The 15,390-nt window shown below is 38.6% G+C and overlaps 6 protein-coding genes across 6 annotated transcripts; 3 read left to right on the top strand and 3 right to left on the bottom strand.

Moving 5' to 3' along the window:
• Nucleotides 1-21: 21 nt before the first annotated feature.
• Nucleotides 22-3,231, bottom strand: ALY2 (Aly2p; the record flags this gene model as incomplete). The annotated part of the gene is made up of 1 exon (XM_002498589.1): nucleotides 22-3,231. One exon carries the CDS (start codon nucleotides 3,229-3,231, stop codon nucleotides 22-24), a length of 3,210 nt encoding a protein of 1,069 aa, XP_002498634.1.
• A 1,733-nt stretch (nucleotides 3,232-4,964) lies between these two features.
• Nucleotides 4,965-7,079, top strand: ZYRO0G15004g (uncharacterized protein; the record flags this gene model as incomplete). Its single annotated transcript, XM_002498588.1, has 1 exon — nucleotides 4,965-7,079. The coding sequence occupies one exon, from the start codon at nucleotides 4,965-4,967 to the stop codon at nucleotides 7,077-7,079; it is 2,115 nt and encodes a 704-aa protein (XP_002498633.1).
• Nucleotides 7,080-7,452: 373 nt separating this feature from the next.
• Nucleotides 7,453-7,875, top strand: ZYRO0G14982g (uncharacterized protein; the record flags this gene model as incomplete). The annotated part of the gene is made up of 1 exon (XM_002498587.1): nucleotides 7,453-7,875. The coding sequence occupies one exon, from the start codon at nucleotides 7,453-7,455 to the stop codon at nucleotides 7,873-7,875; it is 423 nt and encodes a 140-aa protein (XP_002498632.1).
• Nucleotides 7,876-7,913: 38 nt separating this feature from the next.
• Nucleotides 7,914-10,409, bottom strand: PRP5 (DEAD-box RNA helicase PRP5; the record flags this gene model as incomplete). Its single annotated transcript, XM_002498586.1, has 1 exon — nucleotides 7,914-10,409. One exon carries the CDS (start codon nucleotides 10,407-10,409, stop codon nucleotides 7,914-7,916), a length of 2,496 nt encoding a protein of 831 aa, XP_002498631.1.
• Nucleotides 10,410-10,576: 167 nt separating this feature from the next.
• Nucleotides 10,577-11,857, top strand: ABD1 (mRNA (guanine-N7)-methyltransferase; the record flags this gene model as incomplete). Its single annotated transcript, XM_002498585.1, has 1 exon — nucleotides 10,577-11,857. One exon carries the CDS (start codon nucleotides 10,577-10,579, stop codon nucleotides 11,855-11,857), a length of 1,281 nt encoding a protein of 426 aa, XP_002498630.1.
• A 36-nt stretch (nucleotides 11,858-11,893) lies between these two features.
• On the bottom strand, nucleotides 11,894-15,181 carry VHC1 (Vhc1p; the record flags this gene model as incomplete). Its single annotated transcript, XM_002498584.1, has 1 exon — nucleotides 11,894-15,181. The coding sequence occupies one exon, from the start codon at nucleotides 15,179-15,181 to the stop codon at nucleotides 11,894-11,896; it is 3,288 nt and encodes a 1,095-aa protein (XP_002498629.1).
• Between the last annotated feature and the right edge of the window lie 209 nt (nucleotides 15,182-15,390).

Here is a 15,390-nt window from a genome sequence, read left to right as displayed (position 1 = left end):
TTGGTCACTCCACAAGTGAATTTATCGACAGAAGAAAGATCCTTCGTCACGAGGCGAAGTGGCCTCTGTACCAACTTCATTCACTAATTGCTTCTCAGGAGAGGATCTTTGGAAAGTTGCTGGTGGCATACGAATATTTGAGTGCTGTGACATATTAATACCATTGGCGGAGGCAAAAGGGCTTCCTGAATGTCTTGAGTCGTTAGCATTTTGCATTCCTGAATCTTGGCTATAAGGACTAAAGTGGAGGGCTTCTTTAAAATCATCTATCACATGATTCCTGTCAGCTACATTGGACGAGTAAGAAGGACTAACCACTGGGGAAAGATCGGGACCCATACTCATTTGTAAGGGATGCCATGGACTGGAATTTCGGTCATAAAGTGCAGTAATATCGACGGAAGTATCCACAGGAGCTTCAGTATAGTTGGCAATCGAATCTCTCGATTGCATGGCAAAGTCATCTACACTCGCATTATGGCGGCTATCTGATCTTTGTAAAAGCGGTACTAGATTGCTTTTATTTGCTAATGCAGCCACGCTGTCAAACGAAGACGACCGACCTACTGATGATGAAATAGAGCCATTGGTGTCATTTCTGTTAGTCATGGGAATAGCTCCAGGAGGATCTTCATCAAGAATTTCACCCAACCCAGTGAGTCCCGAACTATCATTTCTTACTGTGGAAGGTAGAGTATCAGTTGGTAGAGAAGATTTAGCATGTGTCTTTGCATCTTTCGTGGGTAGTGTGCTAGTTGTTAAAGAGGCCCTGGGGGGAGATTTATTTTCTAGACCTGGATTGACTGGATGCATTATTGGGGATCTTAAAACAGCAACAGGTAAATTAGGTGATGTTTTGGAGGCACCTTGGAAATTGAAACCGGAGGCAATATCTCCATCGTCTTCGGCATCATTCTCGTTACCCTTCAGACTGGCTTCTAAGCTGTTTCTCGTGTTTCCCAAATTTTCTTGTCTCGAGAGCGGATCCAGTGAGTAATCACCTGCCAATTGTTCATCCAATGTAGGTTTCTCCTCGTTTAATTTACTTAGGGTAATCTTGGGCACTTCAGGAGGCTTTGAAGTTGACGAATTCTTTTGCTCTTTTTCTAGCTCGTCATACTTTAGCACGTCTGTGTAAGTAGGTGGATCAAGTGGTAAATCATTGAAGGGACGAAACTCATCGTTATTGAAATCAAAACTTGGTGGTGGCGCAATCCACGGTGAAATAGATCTTAACAAGGGAGAACTTACCGGAGAAAATGGAACAGCTTGTGGGGATGCAAGTTCTCTAGGGATAGTTTCCGGCTGATAGATATTCGATCTTAATTTAGGTGAGGCAAAAGTGGGGTCGAAATCTTCGCCGGCTCTTGAGTTACGACGATCACGATTACGAACAGGCTTTTGACTAGAGCTCCTGATGCTATTTGCCAACTTCACATCCATGGAATGTACTTCTGGTGATAATATCGGTGATAACAATACTTCTTTGGGGAAGAAAATGTTCGAATCGTGATAGATGTTCACATCTCCAGTATTACCGAATTTGGGACAAGCATTCAAAGCTTGTTCATTAGTAAAGACATGACTATCATAACTTGGCAACAGAGTGTTTGCATGTGAGCATAATTTGTGTAAGACATGGATTGGAGAATCAATGCTGATTTCATAGTGTTTTCTTTTACCATCGATCATTCTAGAAAGACGGAGACATAACTTGATCCAGTGGTTCGATTTAACCTTGTCAAAAGATGTATCAGGATGTATAACGTGTCTATCAGATACAATACTAGGAACGAACACTTGATATTCGTAATCTTTATTTACCAAGTCACCACTGCTTTCTTCTAATAAAAGGTTCCCCATATTCTTAGCCTTTAATGGACCCTTCTCCTCAGGATGCATGATGTTTGGACCGTTATGTTCTGCCAATAGAAATTTCCTAGTAGGTTCCATCCTATGCACCTTTTTACCTCTACAGTAGTATTCCATAGTCTCTGTCAAATAAATCCGAATTCTGTGCAAAGTAACCTTATCCAAAGGTGCAAAATGGAATGCAATCGGTAGGAAAGCATCTAATATAATATCCTTGGATGCGATGACGATATCATAATGCAATTGATCTTCCCAATCACGAGAAATGGCAATTGGTTCAGTTTCCTCCACACTTGAATCCGATTGCGTTCTTATCAACGGCACTGGTAATCGAGCGGTAACGTTAGACTTGAACGCACCAACTCTTTCAATGCTAGCAAACAATTGATATTCCACAAACCCAAAATCTGCTTTTATTGTTTCTGGGTATGAAGTTGGGATCGCTTGTTCAAAAGTATAGATATAGTCACCTGGTTGAAAGACAAAATGGTCTCCAGACCCGCTGGTACTACCACTGTCACCATTAACAGTTAAATGGCTATTACCACTACCTCCTATTCCACTACCACCGCCAGCACTACTAGCACTGCCACGACGTGAATTCTGTTCGTTTGAATTTGAGAAAGTACTGCTTAACAAATCGGATATCAAATTGGAGGATCTGTCATGCTTATTTGGTGACGGTGAGGTGGCTCTTCGCAGTATAGACATGGGGGAAAGTGTCCTATTTGACGTCGAAGTTGTCGAAACATCTTTACCGCCCGTAGTAACTCCTAATCCTATAGGACCCGCATTGCTAGTACTTCTTTTCCTCCCACCAGCCTGATGATCACCACCACCATTTTCTGCATCGAAATTAAAACTCGATCTTGGACTATGAGCTGAAAAACTCCCTCTTCTATTTCTTACACTTTCTAAACTTTTGTAAATTGATGCACCTGATTCTCTAAGTAGAAAACTATTATCATCCGTATGAGTCAATCCACTCGTCGTGGTGCTACCGTCATTCTGATAAAATGGCCAAACGTGATTTACAATATCGCAAACCTCAACAAATTCTTGTCTCTTTGGTGGTATTCCTTCCGGCCATTCAGTTCTAGAGTAACCTTTAAATGATAAAGAAACGCTTTTCAGTTTGCTCGGTTTCAATACTCTTAGAATTAAAGATCCTCTAAGCATACTTGGAGGAGTTTCACTCTGTTGAGTTTGATTAAAGCCTTGTATGAAAACAACAGGTTCTGCTAATTTGATGAACACTTGAATCGAGGACGTTTGAGATAGAGGTTCTGCATCTGAAGAAACGTCTACATCATTCTCCAGTGGGAAAACAGGAGATCTGACTGCCGTAAGCTCTTCCATCTTGTAGTCGTCCTAATATTCCCTTCTCTGCCCCTCTATATCACTATGGAATCCTTTAGTCACGCAGACCCTTGACCTAAAATAACTATAATTGTTCAAATGAGCCTAGTTGAAGCTCCTCTGTATCATAGATATATGAAGTTTGTATTATTGAAGTATATTGATTAATTAAGTTAAGTCAACTTTCCTTCTTATCTTAGTCAATATTCTAAAAGGGCGATGCAGGTTGTGATCACAGGTCCCCTTTTCTTTTCTCAACAATCAGGCAAGAGATGGACGTAGAAGAATATAACCAGTATTAATTGCAGGACATATTTAAAGAAAGTAAACAAAGTTTAACAACCAAGACTGTGGTACCTATTGTAAAGAGATTCATAACCTTTAAGTGCGATCGTAAATTATAATTGGCTATTGGCAGTTTGTTATCGCTTGTATTACCGTTCGCGTCCTTCGAGAGCCATGTGCTTGGAGACAAAGCAGCTCGCAAGGTTCGAACTCGAGAACGTAGGAAACCGTTCTTTTCTCGATGAATGGACCAAGAAACTTGTACCAGCCGTGTGCGGCTGATAAGTGATTGATTAATTAATTAATTGAATTAAAGTGGTTTAAACTTTTTTTCTTTTGCAGACCTCGGCGGCTGCTGTGCCTTGCTTAGATACAGTAGTAGGAAGTAAAAAGATTACCCCACACAATCGAGACTCCTATTTTCTGCGGAAGTTTCTGTAATTGGCGGCTACTGATCAGGATGATTGGAAAAAAAAGGGGAGTGCAGAGTGGAGATATCTAGGGGTTTGTATGACTACAGATCTAGCGGGTGAGGAAAGATGAGAAGAGTGGAAATGATCATTATATAAAGGGGCGATTTTCTCCCATTTTTCTACCCTCGGCGCTTCCTTTCGTTTTTGCCGCCGTTTGTACATATTGGTCACTGAGTCAAAGGAAGCTCTCGCATTCAGAGTAACTTGTTCAGGCCGGTAATGCAACCGCTGACCTTCAATTGTTTTGGCTTTCGAGTCCATAAACCCGATCTCTTAAGACTACACATACACATATACTGCTAAGCGTGCCGGTAGCTAGGTAGCTAGGTACATTCGCTCACCCACACCTCTCTGTGTGTGTGTGTGTGTGTGTCCTTTTGTCGTTTATTACGGAATCAACGTCCAGAAATTTACTTCGTCGGAACTTCGGTACACCATCCGCATCCTGTAGTAGTTTCTGGTAGCTGAAGACAAGAGGAAGAAAGGAAAAGGAAAAAAAGAAAAAAGAGCTCGAGAGTCTTGGGAACGAGTTTCCGTTTACGATTTCTCAACATACTGTGTGTGATTTATTCCGTTCCATTCCACCTTCTTCGTCAACTCCGACATGAAAAGGAACAGGACCATCAAAATCATCATCATCACCCACTTCTTTTTTTCGATTCTGTCAGCCCATTTTTTTTTTTTTTTTCGAAGTTTAGAGTGAGCGCATCACCGTTGTTAATACTACTATCTAGAAAGAGGCGAGGCATAGGAATATTCAACAACAATTCACATTTTTTTGTCTTACCACTTTAATAGTTTTTTCCTGTTGAACCCAGAAGCCGACCTTATAAGAACCTAGGGACTAAGATAAGTTAAACGAGAAAGTACGTTTACCAAGTATTTTTTGACTTTATTTTCGACTTCAAAAAATTATCATCGACTATTCACTTGTTTGTTCACTAGATCATTCCACATCAAGGGAACAGAACAGTGATGCTTAGATTAGCGCAACAACAGACGCAAGTGATCAAGGGCAGGCTACCCAATCAGTTTGCCCATGCTTCTGCAAGGAATTCTTTCAACCATTCTATAAGGTTTAACAGCGCTGTAGCATTAGAAAGACAAGATTCTGGCAACGGACCATTACCTCATAATAACAAAAATAGTGCTACAAGTCAAAGTGCTAAACAAGCTAATGCTGCAGTTAACAAAGTGCGCCATTTACGTAATCAATTGGGGTCACAACCGTTCCCACCTGCCTACAGTAAAAACCGTCAAGGTGCTCATCCATCAACACCTGTAGATTCCCCATGGTATCACAAAGTATGTGCCTTTGAAGAATGTGTTGCTCAAACACTATACATGTCTCAGACTCCTAGACGTAGATCGATGAGACAACCAACAGATCACCCAACTTCAAATGCAAATCCATTATTTTGGGATTCTATTGCAAGAGCTATGGATTTATACCACGATTTGATAGATACTCCAGAGTTAAATTCCGACCGTGTGTCTCGTTTGGTCCATTTGTTGCACAATGGGTTAAGAGCTAACAGAAATCAATTGACTAGAATGAACAAAAAGCCAGATTACGATTCTCAGAGTTTCCATAAAGAGATGACCAATTATTTGTGTAAATCTTTGAGAGAAGTTGCAGACAACATGTTGACAAATAAAGTTGAATTGAATGAATACGGTGCCATGCATTTGATTACCGCGTTCAAGGAATTATTACTATTTGAAGAGGCTGTCAGTATTTGGAAAGCCGCCATCAATGGTACAAATCCATATTCTTCCAACATTTTCTTAAATCCTCGTGTGGTTGGTGTCATTCTACCAATTCTTTATGATCACGGCGTTCCATATCCTGAAATTCAAGCACTTTATGAAAAGTCCTCATCTATGATTAATTATTTCCATCCAAACCTTTCTGTTGGTATGATTAGAGCCAGTTTGTCAGCAGGTGAAAATGAAATGGCATTAAACCTTTTCCAACAGTTATGTGAAGAAAGTACAGAGATGAAATACGGATACTTGATAGAAACTCATTTATCCTTTATTGGTGAGTGTAATGATTTGAACGTTGCACAAACTTTTTTCGAAAAGGCCTTAAAGGATGAAATGCCTTACAAGATTGATCTACAAGTCTCTTATGTCAAATCTTTCTTAAGAAACGTTTGGAATCAAACTCATGATTTGCAAATGGTCTACGATATCTGGTACAAATCATCTGTTCATTATGGTAGAGATGTTAATCATGGTATTTCTTCATCCTTGAACGACACATTCTTTGACATTTTTTTCCAAAACTATGCTAATGATGAGGTTTCCGGTTTCCAAGCATTACAAAGTTTGATCCATACTTATAATGAAATTAAGAGAATTGACGAACCATTTTTCAACATCATTTTGGCTAAGTGTTCTGTTTGGCGTGATCGTAAGATCATTGAATATATCGATAAGAGTTACGAATTGTTCAACATTCCAAAGACTATTGTCGCCTACAGAATTTTGTTGAAATCAATGGGGTCTGTTGATGATGCCAGTAGTTTGGAAATCTTACAAAGATGGATAGATCTAGTCAGTAAATCTGATGAAGCTGGTCAGAAATTTATTGCTAATGCAGATTGGGCCGCTCTAAGAGACGCCACCGTCACTTGGACTCAATATATGAGAGATTTAACTGAAAATGGTGGTGGTGTTAATGCTGGTTCCGACCGTGATTCTTTACATTCTTCATCTAGCGGTAGTGAGGCTAACAGACAGTTGTTTGCAGAAATTGGTGGTGATGTAGATTACTCCCATCCAGCTTTGCAAGCAGCTAATGCTTCAGGTGCATTTGATGATATGGAAGCTCAGCAAGAGGAAATGCAACAAAGTCAAAATCAATTACAACAAGAACTTGGTGAGAGAATGAGTTTGTATTTGAAGATTGTCAAACGTTATTCACCATACTGTCGTGATCCTAGACAATTGACTAGATTGACGTCAGGAACTGCTGTTAAATATTCCGTTTTAGAGGAGGTATTACCCGAGTATGGTAGTCTAGATGTTTCTGATATTCCGGTACCTGAATTTCATAACATTAGACAAACCAACATTCAGTAGACTACTCCTAATGATGTTACGAAGAACTAAGGTTAAAAATTTATTATTGATTAGTCGATATTCAATTATAAATCGGTCATTATTCCTTCCATTCTAATTTATTCCGTTACAATACACTTCTTTTTTTATATTCATTGGGTTTCATTAAGTTTTAACTAATTATTCTTCTACAAAAATCAAAAAAATTTCAAAATCAAAGGTATTATTTTATGTTTATTAGTTATTTTATATAAAATAGATAGAATCTTTTCAATTAGTTTCATTAATAGTGATTAAACTATATATATAAGCGAAACTTCGAAAAAAAAAAAAAAAAAAACGTTAAGTACAGACATTGAAGGAGGGCAAGGTTATCACAATCAGACATATAGTTATGGGATTATGTTCCAGTAAATCTGCTCAAACACCTGCTACTAATAGCAGGACTGATCAAACTACAATTACTCAAAGAACAGCTCCTTCACAGCGTGCAGGAACGCAACCACAGACACTTGCTAAGACTCAAAAACAGACAAAACCTGAGAGAATAAAACCATCGGCAAAGACTGTTACGAAGACATCTCAAGCTCAAACCATAGGCGGTACAATCGATGAGAATAGGGAAAAGTTATCTCCCCAAGAAGCTGCAAGGTTAGCGGCAGAAAAAAGATTCCAAGAATCAAACGAAAAATCTACAAGAGGTGAACTAGGTAAAAAATTAGCACAAGAAAGAGCAAAGAGTTCAAGAGCTCATATACTACAGGAAGCTGAACAAAAAGAGGCCGAAAACAATAATACACCTTTGGTTTATGACTAAACTTGAACCTTGTACACACACGCATGAAGAGAGTTGTATTAATATTTAGTGTCTTTAATTGATTGAATGCCCACCTTGCGAACTCCTTCTTTAGCTTTACCTTCTAATAGATCGATGCAAAGTTTAATGTCCTTTTCATTATCAGATTCAATTAAAAGGTAAAGTTTAGGTTCATCTCTATCAGATTTTGGTCCTTGACCTTCAGGATAATATTTACCCTTATTCGTTATACTACAACCAGTTTCATTCTTGACAAACATCAATGTGGTATTTTTGGTGACTTCCCATCTCACTATCTGTGGCAAATCGTTAACATTAACATTAGCGATAAAAACCGTATCACCTTCAGGGCTAATATGATTTGATACCCGGTAGCGTAATTTGGGAACTTGTATTTGAGTTGATGATGATGCATCCTTCGTATTCTTCACATTAGGCTCATTATCCAGCGGTAATTTTTCATCATTCTCATAATATTTCTTTTCCTGTGATTGTCTTTCCTCTCTTTTTGATTCTAAATTATCTAAACCTTTACCGCCGAACCCTTGTGATACTTTAAATTTCCCACTCTGCATTCCCTTTTCAAATTCTTGACTCATTGACTTCAATTGTTTCACGATTCTGGGATCATGCTCTTCTAATTCTTTATCTCGAATAGCTTTGTTCAAAATAAAGGCACCAGCAATTTCGTCGTTTAATAAAAGCGTCATGGCGACACCTGTATGAGTACCTCTAGCTGTTCTACCCGTGGTATGCACGTATTGAGCGAAAGTTTTGACAGCATTGTATATCAGTACAAGAGACACTTCAGGAACATTAAGCCCACGGGAAAGCACTTCCGTACAAAGTAAAATGCTATTGGGAGTACTCTTGAAATTTTCCAAATTGTTTAATCTTTCTTGATACGGCTTGCCCGCATGTATAGAATAGATGGTATAACCTTCATTCTCTAATTTGATATGCAGTAAATCACATATTTGTTGACTGGAGACAAATATGATCGCTTTCTCATCTTTATTTTCTGAATCATTCCAATCTTGTTGCATTGGGACTCCATTTGAAGATTCTTCATGTTTCTCCAAAATCCGCAGTAACGTATTGAATTTTTCCTCATCAGAATTGGCAATGTCAAATCTTTGGGTAACATTCTCATTTACCAAACTCTTGGAATTAATGGTAATGCTCAATGGCCGATGAAGGACTCTCATAGCGAAATTTCTTAGTTTATTAGGGAACGTTGCACTGAATAGCACGCATTGCTTGTCAGGCCTTATAGTTTTCATAATCTGAGTAATCTGAGGTTCAAACCCCATGTCGAATAATCTATCCGCCTCATCCATAATGACAAAAGTGATTCTCCTCGTACTCAATAATTTACCAGTGTTCAACGTTAACAAATCGATAAACCTTCCTGGAGTCGCTACTACTATTTCAATCCCCTTTTTCAATTTTCTAATCTGTTCTTTTAATTCGGAACCACCAGTACAACATACAGAATTTACAGACTTGTCCTTGGCGGTGAACTTTGTCACTTCTTCATTGATCTGGATGGCCAATTCTCTCGTGGGGGCCAACACAAGCCCCAGTGGACCGGATTCATCACTTGCTAAATGTCTTTGAGCTTTGATATGTCTAATGAGAGGGAGTAAGTAAGAAATAGTTTTACCTGAACCTGTCTTCGAGATTCCAATTACATCCCTTCCACACATAATAGCTGGAATAGCCTGGGCCTGAATCGATGTTGGATTTTCAAATTTCAAATCGTTTATCAAAACACTCGTTATGTCAGATGTAAGCCCAAGTTGTGACCATCTAGTAATCGGTAAAGGACAACCATCCCCTCTAACTTTGATATTTCCCAAATTCAAGCGCAGTTCACTAATTTCATTATCACTAAGTAATGCTTGAGGCAGTTGTGAATAAAAATCCTTCCTAAATGATTCCAATTCATTCCTCTCGTAACGAATCTCCTTCACTTGCTTCTTGGATTTCATTTTAGCAATCTTCGCAAATTTAAATCCTTCCTCATCCTCATCACTTGACATTTCCTTCTCATCTGAAGGTACTTCGTTATCATCTGCATCCATTAAATTCACTGAAGGTGGCACCAAATTTCCGTCATCATTACTAGAAAGACTCTGTATGTATTTTTCCAATGGATCAACGTCGTCCTTGGCTTCAGAATTGTTAACATCAACCACATCGTTATTCATAGGCTTAAAAAGCTCTATTCCCTGTGTTGAACCCTCTTCGTCACTCTCATCAAATGATATTTTCTTTGTACTCCTGTTTTTGCTAGACTTCACGGTTTTCCTAAAGGTGGAATCAGCCTGATCATTTTTCCTCTTTTTTTTCTTGGATTGTTGCAACTCTTGCTGACTTTCAGTCAACTTCTCTGAACTATTTTCTGTGTTAGTATGTTTTTTCTTCTGCTCATCTCTAAGGGCCTTTTGCTTCTTCCACTTGGCCAATTTCTCTCGTCTTTCTTGCAAAAGCTTGGCCTTGTTGTTATCATTTGCACTTACAGATGACATCTGCTTCAATAACTCGATATATTCGATCTTTTGTTGTTATTTTTATGTATTATTGAATTATTCTTTAGTTTTAGACCAAGTTTTCAAGTTTCTTCGTTATAAGATTCTTTGATGGATGCCATGTTTAATGAGAAGCTCAACAGTAACGAAAAAGGAATCAAGGTAAAATGACTTCGAAACCTGAGAAGCCAGTATGGATGTCACAAGAAGACTATGACAGACAGTATGCTCCGTTAGATCAATTACGCAATGGCCCTCAAGATAACAGGGAGCGCAGTGTTTCTAAATCCAAGAGTCCTCAGAATGAAGCCAAACCTATGCAAGAAGCTGGTAATTCTAGCCAATCCAGTGAATCCACGCAAGAACCAAAACGTTTCAAGATTCAAAAACGAAGGCATGGTAGATTTGATCGTGAAGAGAGGCAGAAGAAATTTGAATTACAGAAGATGAGGGAGGAGCAATTGAAGAAGCACGATATTGAAATGGCTGCTAGCAGGGCTATTAATGTGGACCAAATTGTTAGGCAACATTACAATGAACGTGCTTTTATAGCTAAAAAATCGAGAAGAAACCTATCCCCCATTATTAAACTGAGGAATTTCAACAATGCATTGAAGTTCATGCTTGTTGATAAATATACGCAAAAGGGCGATGTGGTATTGGAATTAGGTTGTGGTAAAGGTGGTGATTTGAGAAAATACGGTGCTACTGACATTTCTCAATTTATCGGTATAGATATTTCCAATGCATCAATTCAAGAGGCGCATAAAAGATATCGTAGTATGAAAAATTTATCATTTCAAGTCATTCTTATAACTGCAGATTGTTTTGGTGAGTCTTTGGGACCCGCGGTAGAGCCATTTCCAGATTGTAGATTCCCCTGTGACCTAGTCTCCTGCCAATTTTGTTTCCATTATGCTTTTGAATCTGAACGAAAAGCTCGAAGAGCCTTATTAAACGTATCCAAATCGTTAAGAGTTGGCGGCCATTTTATCGGGACTATCCCAGATTCGGAATTTATTCGTTATAAGCTCAACAAATTTGGCAAAGATGTGGAAAAGCCATCCTGGGGTAATTCAATCTATAGGGTTACTTTTGAAAACAACGAATATTTGAAGAACGATAATGAATTTCCATCACCGTTTGGTCAAATGTATACCTATTGGTTAGAAGATGCAATTGACAATGTTCCAGAGTACGTGGTTCCTTTTGAAACCTTAAGAAGTTTGGCCGATGAGTACGGTATGGCACTAGAACTACAGATGCCTTTTAACAAGTTTTTTGTTCAAGAAATTCCCCGTTGGATGGATAGGTTCTCGCCAAAGATGCGTGAAGGCCTCAAGAGGTCGGATGGTAAGTACGGTGTTGAAGGTGATGAGAAGGAAGCAGCTTCTTACTTTTATACCGTATTTGTATTCAGGAAGGTAAGGGAGCATCTTGAAGATTAAAAATAACTGCAAATTATCAATTAGTGTTTAAAATCTCTATAAAGCTGTTGTGACAGTCATGGTTTGTGAATTAATTAACATTGCCGCAGGTAGTCCTTGAAGCCATGTGTGAAGATCTTCGACGTAGCATAAGCTGGCTTCTTCATCCTGATGTGTACCCAAAGGTGGGATTGGTAAAGTGGAAAAAATCAAATCTGAGTTTCCTGAAATTTGTGACATCATATCGTTCAAAATCAAATGTTGAGCCCTACTGGGTAAATCGTTAAATACTAGGTTCTGCATGGATGTCACTAAACTGTCACCGGAATAGTTGCGTGATAAATCTGACAAACCTTGCTGTCTAGAGGTTCCTGTTTCATTAGTGGAAGACGTACTTTCCATTACTGGTACAATGGTTGGTTTATCACCGCTTTGATCTTCCAAGACTTTTGTATTGGGCAATTTGTTACTGGAAAATACAGGCCTTGATGCGTTCTTGTTGATTTCATCGACATTACGATAGGATGGTGAGATAACTCTCCCACTATTGTTATTTCTTCTTCTTGTATGTTCATAGTTAATTCTATCTTTCATAGGAGGTATTGATGGGGAAGTATCTCGGATGGATCCGACTTCAGTGTCATCGTCTAAGGAGTCACTGAGGAAAGAAGCGTTATGTGGCATACTTGAGCTCATTGTAAAGCTAACGCCAAGCCTCTGTAGCTTTGATAACTTATATTTCTGCGGTTGTGGCTTCACATTCACAGGTTTATTTTGAAGGGTATCTATAGTGGAAAACCTACGTTTAGGTTTTAAGGTGTTTCTAGCCTCGACCAAATCTTGCCACCAGGAATCATATTTCAAGACTGAATTTACGTACTCGAAATTTATTGGATCACCTTTGACAATCGTATTATAGACTCTGAACTGATCTAGCGCCACCACCAAGACTTCAGCTTCGATTCTTAAAACGGCCAATAGGTTTTGCATCCTCCGGAGTTCTTCACTTCTATCCAAATGCTTTTCCACAAACAGTATAACTCTCAATCTGTGTGTACGTTTCCATTCAGGCACTGTCACCAAGATAGCCCCCAATTGTAAGATCAAAGTATATGTATCAAAGTTCGTTGTAACGACAGAGGGGGAATCACTTTGTACTTTCATCTTAGCACACATCTGAATGGGATATAGGTCAATGCATTTTTTCTCTTCTGGCTCTTCCTGGTTGTTTAATTCATCCGTATTCAATTTTTGAAACCCATGAGCAATAGCGATGTTTGAATGCATCAACGATAAATCTTCCAGAATTTCTACCCACTGTTGTACTCTAATCTTGTTCTCATTTTTACAATCATCAGTTGGTAGTCTTTCGCCCCAATTTGCCGCATTAGTTTGACTACTAATTGATTCATTACCAGAAACTTCGTGGTGATGTTTCAAATCGAAAAATCCTAAAACTGTAATATTGGGTCTCATACCTCCAAGACCTGAACCCAGAAAGACGTTTCTAACACCCCAAGGTAAACTTGGGCCCGTTCCAATTTGTACAAATGCCTTAATCTTAGTAAGTTCTCTGATAGACATCCAAGCCTTTTGTTGTTTTCTTAGTTCCTGGAATTGCTCCTGGAAATTATCAGTAACCGTAACGTGTCCCAATATGTAAAGACCACCTTTTTTAAGATTGTTACAGAACTTGATTAAATTCCAGCTGGTACGAGGATTATCCACTAGCAAAAGAATTTGAGGTCTCCAATACTTGATATTATCTTGTCTTAATCTTAACAAATACTTTCTCACTTGGTGATAGATTAAACTTTGAGATACGTCCCCCCACGGTTTTGGTGGACATAAGTAATGAATCACAATGAACAGGATAGTCATCCCTAATATGACAGCAGATGCTGAAATACCATCAACGACAAACATTGCTGCTGTCGACATTAAAGCACCTGTAAATGCTGTGAATCTATCAAAATATTTGAAAGATGGTCTAAAATTGGGGGCAGATGAAATCACTAAAAGGAAACATGCTAAATTCATGACTGCAAATGTCATTAGGAAAGTCATTGTAATAAAGACAGCAATCTTGTTCACATCTAAGAACAAACATGATTGAGTTAAAGCCCAAGTGAACAAAAGAGCCGCCAGCGGTTTCTTATGGAAAATTGATATTCCTGGAATGATACTATCATTTGCTATGGCTTCCAGTACATAAGCAGCACCGACGAGTCCCATGATAGTAGAAAATAAAGAAGTAGCCAACTCCCCCATTAAAATAATCCAAGGACCGGCACTGACAGATTGAATTACCTGAACATCTCTGTAAAAAGTTTGTCTTGGAATGGAAGATGCCATTGAAATGGCAACAAATGTGTAACAGATGAAAGTGAAAAGTAACCCCCAAAGTGTTCCCTTAGGAATTGATTTAGATGGCTTCCTCAGTTCACTTGACATACCAGCACCTGCAAATATACCGGCAGTTGCAGGGAACATAATACCAAATAAATCGTTAAGCGTTTCTTTACCTTTTAAAAGAGATCCTGCAGCACCTTTAGTCAAATGCGGTAGAAGGTTACCTTTAAAAGTTTCCCAAGATGGACCAGTATAAATCATATCACCATGTTGGAAAGGTTTCATTATTAAAGTTGAAATTGGTATGAATGCAGTGGAAGTGGCAAGTATACAAAATAAAAAGTTACCAGCTCTTGAAACTGTTTGAGATCCAACGAGAGCCACAGCTAGACAAAGTAACAAAATCACAGTGGCATATCCAAATTCCACCCATCTGCCCCTTGGTAATATCTCCCAAATAGCGGCAGGTGGTTCATACGGTAATGAATGGCCAAAATTGTAAAGAATTGGCTCAATAACACCAACAGCATTCATACCACCATTGAAGACTTGGCCTAAAAAGAATACTAATCCAATCGCTCCACCAAATTCAGGTCCCAGACTTCTCGAAATCATATAGTATGCACCACCACCCCTAACCGTACCATTTGTTGAAATTGCAGAAATACTCAACGTTGTTAAGAGATTAATGGCATAACTCAAAATCAAAAATCCCAGTGCACATATTAGACCAAGCTGTCCTAATAAAAATCCAAATCTAAGAAACATTAAAATTGATAAAACGTTTAAAGCTGTCGGAACAAAGACACCATCATAAGTACCTAATTTATCCTTATTAGGATTTTCAGGATCATATTTGGAGGAAACTTTCCTCTGAACGGGTGTCGTAGATTGATAGTCATAATTAAAATACTTACGTCTCGTTGAAGATGGAGCTAATAGCGAAGTATGCTCCTCCGTCTCTTGCGGCTGGGATCCAGTGATTCCAGACATAAAAATGTCTTCCTTTGTCCTTTGACTCAGTACTTTGTTTAATGAAGGAGTAAAAAGAGATTTGAAACTTTTCTGTTCGTCTTTTACCCTTTAGACTATGTTATCGTCGAAGTTGCAGGCAGTTGTTACGGTTGTTTGATTCTATATGTGAAGAAACTTTTGATACACGTCGCGAACATAGCAAGATACAACCGATAATAAGATCGAGA

Source organism: Zygosaccharomyces rouxii (assembly GCF_000026365.1).
Source record: "Zygosaccharomyces rouxii strain CBS732 chromosome G complete sequence".
NCBI lineage: Eukaryota > Fungi > Ascomycota > Saccharomycetes > Saccharomycetales > Saccharomycetaceae > Zygosaccharomyces > Zygosaccharomyces rouxii.
Note: the sequence above shows the minus strand (reverse complement) of the source record. Positions and strands in the feature narration are given on the sequence as shown.